The following is a 7,500-nucleotide window of genomic DNA, read 5'->3' as shown; positions in this document are numbered from 1 at the left end:
TGTGTGTGACTGTGTATGTGTGTTTCTATGCGTGTGTGTGTGTGCGTGTGTGTGTGTGTGACTGTGTATGTGTGTTTCTATGCGTGTGTGTGTGTGTGTGTGTCTGCGTGCGTGCTGTGTGTGTCTGTCTGTGTCTGTGTGCGTGTTTGTGTGTGTGTGTGCGTGCGTGCGTGCGTGGTGTGTCTGTGTCTGTGTGTGTGTGTGTGTGTGTGTGTGTGTGTGTGTGTGTGTGTAGGCTCTCTCCCAGGCCATGGAGCAGTGTGCCCAGGGCCTCCAGGAGCTGAGTGTGTGCCAGGCGGAGGTCCGTCAGCTCAGAGGAGAGGTGTCCAGACTCATCCAGCTCAAAGACTGCAGTGTGGCAGGTGTTCTGTCCAACTTAACTACACCTTTTTCACTGTGTGTATATATATATATATATGTTATTGTATATGATATGTGTGTCCACATACATTGTTTGTATAAATATATGGACAGGTATATGTGTGCTGTCCACATGTTTGTGTGTGTGTGTGTGTGTGTGTGTGTGTGTGTGTGCGCGCGTGCGTGCGTGTGTTTATTTATGCTATGTGTGTCTATCTGCCCCGTCCTCCAGAGGTCCTGCGCCTGCAGGAGGCCAGCAGGCAGCTCCAGGCGGAGGTGACGCTGGCAGGCCAGGGCAGGCTGGAGGAGGTGACGGCTCTGGAGCAGAGGACGGCCGGGCTGGAGCAGGAGCTGCAGGAGGCCCGGAGCCAGAGGACCCAGAGAGAGCAGGTAGACACTGGGTCACAGGGCCAGGACAGGACCCCCCCCCTACACCTCCTCATGATGGGGAAGACCGAACACACCTACTCACTCTGTCAGTCAAACAGTCAGTCAGTCAGTGAGTCAGTCAGTCAGTCAGCCACCCAGCAAGACAGTCAGACAATCAGTCAGTCAGTCAGTCAGACAGCCATTCAGTCAGTCAGACAGACAGTCAGTCAGTCAGTCAGTTGGTCAGCCACCCAGCAAGACAGTCAAACAGTCAGACAGTCAGACAGCCATTCAGTCAGTCAGCTAGTCAGTCAGCTAGTCAGTCAGTCAGTCAGTCAGTCAGTCAGCTAGTCAGTCAGCTAGTCAGTCAGTCAGTCAGTCAGTCAGAACTGGTGGGACATAGGGGTCAATGCAGGTTCATTCACCTAAAACACACCTGGAGGCAGTGACAATGAAAGCTCACTCACACACACATAAGTAAAACAAATTGGGTCATGGGAGTGCACACACATGCATGCACACACACACACACACACACACACACACACACACACACACACAGGAGTATGAATAACCGCTACACACACACACACACACTTTCTGATTCCTAGATATCCCCCTCCCCCCTCCCAGGCGGTGCAGAAGCGGGACAGTCTCCTGCGGCGCTCGGAGGCGGACCTGACAGAGGCGAGGGAGGCTCTGCGAGGCCGCGCCCTGGAGGGGGAACGCCAGGCGGCTCTGGCCCGGGGCCTGGAGCAGGACGTCCAGAGGGCCAGGAGGGAGGGCCAGCAGAGGCAGGCAGAGACAGCCACGCTCAGGGCAGAGCTGCTCCACCTCAGAGAGGAGCTGAAGGAGGCCCATGGGCGCTGCAGAGACACAGGTAGCTGTGTGTGTGCGTGCGTGTGTGTGTGTGTGTGTGCGTGTGTGTGTGTGTGTGTGTGTGTGTGTGTGTGTGTGTGAGCTGGGGGTAGAGTGCTGGAGGGAACTGGGCAAAGCCATACTCATGTCTGTTTGAGAGTATAGTCAGACATTTGAGTCTCTCTTTCTCTGTCTCTCTCTCTGTCTCTCTTTCTCTCTCTCTCTGTCTCTCTCTCTCTCTCTCTCTCTGCTTCTTTCTGTATTCTGGCCCTCTCTCTTGGTATGAGGAGGGGTTCCAAGAACAATTGAAAACAGAAAAAGGCATGAGGGACTCAGAGAGTGATAGAGATGGAGAGAGAGTGGGAAGGAGGGAGAGAGGGAGGGAGACAGAGGGAGGGAGGGGAGTGACAGGGTTTTAGTGGCAGGCGGCCCAGCCTCCAGGGCTGGCTTTAATAAGCTGTGTGAGACCGTCACCTGTTTGACTGCTGCCCCAGCAGCCTCTGCAGCTCCACTGCAATGAAACAGCCCATCAATTCATAGCCCCAGGCCCTTTTGTGACACACACACACACACACACACACATACACACACACACGCTCATGCTCACATATGCTCACATCTACACACACACGCATACACACACTCACACACACTCACATGTGCATACGAACAAATACATTTGCACACAGTAGGGACACAACAAAGATGAAACTCATAAACAGACGTAGCGTGAATGGGGTCATCATAACACACAAATCACAAACATCTTAGCTTGTGTTGCTAGTTGACTAAAGCCTTTCATATTCCGGTGTGTGTTTCCAGTGTGTGTTTCCAGTGTGTGTTTTGGGGTCTTTGTGATGGCCGGGTGGCCCAATGAATAGTCAATAGTCAACAACAGTATAGCAGATAGTCGTAGAAGTGTACTGATGAGTATAAAACAGTGGAGTGATGAACTGTAGTAAACCTCCGTGTGTGTGTGTGTGTGTGTGTGTGTGTGTGTGTGTGTGTGTGTGTCTCAGCCCAGGAGCTGGCGCGTCAGGAGGAGAAGGTGCTGCTGGTGGAGGGCGGGCAGCAGCGGGCACAGGAGCAGCTGGCAGAGAGGGTGGCGGAGGTGGTGAGGGCGGAGCAGGCCCAGAGGAAGACTCAGGCGGAGCTTCGCAGGCTGAAGGAGAGACTCCGATCCACCGAACACGAGCTCCAGGGCTATAGGTAGGTACGACACACACACACACACACACACACACACACACTACCCTGGGACCTACTGCCCTAAACACACAGCGTGTGTGTGTGTGTGTGTGTGTGTGACGTTTCGTCGTGTCGTGACTTTCTCTGACCGTAGACGGATTTGAATGCTTCCGGTGTGTCAGCTCAGACACGCACCAGAGACAAGTCACTCTAAACCACGACGGAAATAAAACTGCACTGTCTGTAGTTAAAAGCGTTTAAAAGCCCACTGTGCCTGACACACACACGCATTCACACACACGCGCACGCGTGCACACACACTCACTCTGATTCTTGTGTATATCCCAGTGGCTGAGAAAAAGAGAGTGTTTTGGCTCTGTGACCCTTGGCGCGCTGCCTCCCCCGCTCCCTCCCTCCTCCCCCCTCCCTCCTCCCACCCTGTCCATCCTGGTGTGTGTGTGTGTGTGTGTGTGTGTGTGTCTGTATCTGTGTGTGTGTGTGTGTGTGTGTGTGTGTGTGTGTGTGTGTGTGCGTGCGCGTGTGCGGGCCGCTCGATAGGCGGATCATTCCAGGTCGGGGCCTCTTGTGAGATCAGATGTTTAACTGGCCAGTAGAAGAGAGGGGCAGGGAGAGGGTGGGAGTCGGGGGCGGGGGGGGCATCTTAACCAAGCACCTTGCCAAAGGTCTCCTGTTCGCCAACCGGCTCGGAGCGCGCCCCGGCGCCTGCCAATAGGCATTAGGGGGGATTTAGTAATTAAGTCGTAGGCTGAGGACTAAATTGGGTGTTTGTGGGCCGGCGAGTCACCCTGAGGTCCCCACAGCCATGCAGATAGGGGATTCTAATTGCCAGGGATATCGATCCGGGCCGAGAAAGGGGGGCCACGCGGGGATTTCACTGGCCATCGATTAGCTGTTACTGCAGCCCCGCTCGTCAATGGGAGGGAGGGGAGGTGAGGCTCTGGGCTTGTTCCCACACTCCCTCCTGCACACACACACACGCGCGCGCGCACGAACGCACGCACGCCACCACCACCACACACGCAGTTAGTCAGAGTGACACAGCACCTTCCGGAAAGAGGTTTATCCCTTACCCCCCCACCACCACCACCACCAGCATCACCTCCATGTCCCTCCACACATGCACACACACACCTTCCCTCTGTATCTGGCGATGTATCTGGAAAGGTGTTGCTTCTCAGGTGTTTTTGGCGGACAGGGGAGCTTATTGGTGGAAGATCCACTGAGGGAGAGCCACCACACCCTCCCCCCCACACACACACACTCCCCCCACCCCCTCCCTCCCCCCCCCCCCCCCGTCTTAGCGTGCGTGTCGTCCCTGGGCCGGCGAGGGCTTTGACACACAGCGCGGGGCGGCGGTGGCGGTGGCGGTCTGACTTAATGTTTTAGAGGCAGGGCGCTGAACTGGGGGCGCTCCCTGGGATTTGATTAGCTGCTTCACCTGGCGGTAAACAGGCTCCGGCCACCCCTCGCACACACACACACACACGCCTCTGATCCCATCACTCACGGCCGAGCGCTGCGTCAGACCCGATGCCCGCGACACGCCCGCCTCGCCTCGCGCCACAGAGAGCGCCACCCAGCCAGAACGACTGAGACGTCCTCTCATTAAATGTTAAGGCTTGCCTGGTCAAATTAAATCTGCCACACACACACACACACACACACACACACACACACACACACACACACACCCACACACACACGTAACGATGATTTGGTTTCCTGCATGACATGGTTCTGAATGTTTAACTTTCCTTCCTTCTGAATATGTGTCAGAGTGTTAGACCAACATTTAAAGCAGTAGATCTGTGTGTGTGTGTGTGTGTGTGTGTGTGTGTGTGTGTGTGTGTTAGTGTTTTAATTGCTCTGAATGCGATTTGTTGTGTGCTGTTGTTGCTACAATGGTGATAAAGCATACCGTGTGTGTGTGCGTGTGTGCGTGCGTGCGTGCGCGCGTGTGCACATGTGTGTACGTGTGTGTGTGCACGTGTGTGTGTGTGTGTGTGTGTGTGTGTGTGTGTTAGGACTCAGCTGGAGTGTCTGAAGAAGGAGGCTGGGGAGAGCAGGCAGGCCCAGCTCAGTGCTCAGCAGGACGCCCACAGGCACCAGCAGGGGGCGCAGCAGCTGGAGGGAGAGCTGTTCAGCACCAAGGAGACCCTCAAGTGCCTCCAGCAGCAGGTAAGGTGGTCTGCCTCTGCTCTGACAGTGTAAGGGATACTCCACCACATCCTCTCCCTCCCTAAGTCATTTAAGACCTATTACAGTCCATCAATATATTGATCTGGACCAGTGTAACCTAACCACTGTTTACTAAACCATTAACATATGCCTGGTCTGTTGGAGCGTGTGCTTTCCGTGACTGTGGGAGTTTGACTCCTCTTTGTGTGTGTGTGTGTGTGTGTGTGTGTGTGTGTGTGTGTTGGGGGGGGGGGTGTGTGTGTGCGTGTGTGTGTGGGTGTGTGTGTGTATGTGTGTGTGTGTGTGTGTGTGTGTCTGTCTGTCTGTCTGTCTGTCTGTCTGTCTGTCTGTCTGTCTGTCTGTCTGTCTGTCTGTCTGTATGTGTGTGTGTCTGTATGTATGTGTGTGGGTGGGTGGGTGTGTGTGTGTCTGTGTGTGTGTCTGTGTGTCTGTCTGTCTGTCTGTGTCTGTGTCTGTGTCTGTGTCTGTGTCTCTGTGTGTGTGTGTGTGTGTGTGTGTGTGTGTGTGTGTGTGTGTGTAGCTGCAGGAGCATGCTGAGACCAGCCGGGCGCTGAGGGCAGAGCTGGCCCAGGAGCAGGCCAGGCAGCAGGAGCAGCAGGGCCGGGCCCAGGGCGCCAGGGAGAGAGAGACCCGTCTGGAGGCAGAGAGAGACGGGCTCAGGACCAGCCTGGACTCGGCTCAGAACCAGGTGCTGCTGTCACACACACCTTCATGTATACAACCATACACATCATGGTCATGTATACAACCAGCTGCAGTTTTCACCCTGTGATACATGTACAGTGCCTTCGGAAAGTATTCAGACCCCTTCACTTTTTCCACATTTTGTTGTGTTATAAACTCAATTTAAAATGGATTAAATTAAAAGAATTTGCCATCAATCCACAGACAATACCCCAGAATGACAAAGTGAAAACACATTTTTTGAAATGTCAGTAAATTTATTAAAATTGAAATACAGAAATACCTCATGTACATAAGTATTCAGACCCTTTGCTATGACACTGTCATCAACAAATCACTCAATAAGTTGAATTGAGTCCATCTTAATGCAAGGATAATAGTTCATGTCATTTTGGAATTAATATCTTTGTTTTTATGGGGTCTCAGGTCTCATTCTTCTTTTGCCTCTATACTCCAAATGTTTGGATTTGAAAACAATGACTGAGGTTTAAGTAGATGTCATTTGTGTACCTATTGGTTTCACCATTTAGAAATGACAACACTTTGGATACATCGTCCCCTTATTTCAGGCACCAAATATAATGGGACAATTGGCTTGACGGGTTTCTGGTTAGTCAGGTGTGTTCTGTCACATAATTTGTGCAGGCATAAGAGAGCTGTCAATGTCTAGTATTGATCCTAGGCTTTGCGTTTGCTCTGGAGTCAGCTATTGATGTCTGTCAACATGAGGACCAAAGAGGTGTCAACGACAGATATTGAATACCTATAATATTAAGAAATAATCTAAACTGAAATCCCACTCTTATTTTGCCAGATGGAGTCCTAAGTTTAACATGGGTTTCAAATGGGGAAATATGCTCTTTTTTTTTGGGCATCAGCTGCAGTTCTCTTTATGGCCACACGGTAGAACCGGCTTCAACCTCTCTGGGCAGGATTCCTCAGCTGGTTTTCACACGTCGTGTTCTCCAAACACTCTCAGCTCTCACGCTCTCAGCTCACACACAAGCACTTAACGGTCTCACACACACACCGCTGATGTGAGACACGCTAATGACTGTCACGTCAACAGGGCCGGCGTGAAGCGCGCCGTCTGTTGACGTTCTTAATGACTGCCTTCCAGACACGTGGCGTCAACAACGCTGTCTTCCAGCACAAATGAGTCATGTTAGTGAACGACGTGGATTTCAACCTGCACCGGCTCCCAGTTAACAAGTTTCCAAGGTCATTTAGGTAGCTCTACGGGAGGATGTTTTCCCCTCAGTGGGAGAGCGTCCTCCGCCGTCTGCGACGGGAGCGTGGCGACCCCCGTCTACGCACCACTCAGAGCGGCCCTCCAGCCATGCTCACAAATTGAATTAGTTTCCGTCTGAATTTGTGTTTCAAAAATAGTAATTATTTCGAACCCCAGAGGAAGCGTCGAGGAAATGAGTTAGATCCCACACAAGTCATGAATTTGAGGAAATACAGTTTCTCACCAGCCAAAAGGGATACAAGCCTGAAGCACAGCAATTTACCAACTGTTCCAAGTGCATTTTACATCTTTAGAAAGTTAAATAAATCTGATCAAAAGTTTCTCACTCAATTACCATCTGAAATTAATCTCCTTAATCCCAATTGAATATCTGTCATGCATATAAGTGTGTATCTGTCATCTGGCCACCCATGTGACTTAATCCTGGAACAGAGGGGGAAGATGGCTCTGTGATTGTCAGATTTAGTCCTGTCTCAGAGCCTCACGCCCTCACGGCCCGGTGCAGCGCCACGCGATCACACACCTGATACAGGAGGTGTGAGGAGGAGTGTGACTGACAGCTGTCTGTC

At 52.3% G+C, this 7,500-nt stretch overlaps 1 protein-coding gene across 1 annotated transcript in view; it reads left to right on the top strand.

Annotated features, from left to right (window-relative positions):
* Positions 1–7,500, top strand: part of pmfbp1 (polyamine modulated factor 1 binding protein 1) — a gene marked incomplete at both ends in the record, with an annotated part of 149,388 nt that overhangs the window by 128,443 nt on the left and 13,445 nt on the right. The window contains 6 exons of the mRNA XM_083690860.1: positions 236–362; positions 593–750; positions 1,363–1,609; positions 2,607–2,796; positions 4,821–4,974; positions 5,516–5,683. Coding sequence (XP_083546986.1) covers positions 236–362; positions 593–750; positions 1,363–1,609; positions 2,607–2,796; positions 4,821–4,974; positions 5,516–5,683 — 1,044 coding nt within the window. The remainder of the gene's footprint in view (positions 1–235; positions 363–592; positions 751–1,362; positions 1,610–2,606; positions 2,797–4,820; positions 4,975–5,515; positions 5,684–7,500) is intronic.

Source organism: Argentina silus (assembly GCF_951799395.1).
Source record: "Argentina silus genome assembly, chromosome: 19".
In the NCBI taxonomy this organism is placed as follows: domain Eukaryota; kingdom Metazoa; phylum Chordata; class Actinopteri; order Argentiniformes; family Argentinidae; genus Argentina; species Argentina silus.
Note: the sequence above shows the minus strand (reverse complement) of the source record. Positions and strands in the feature narration are given on the sequence as shown.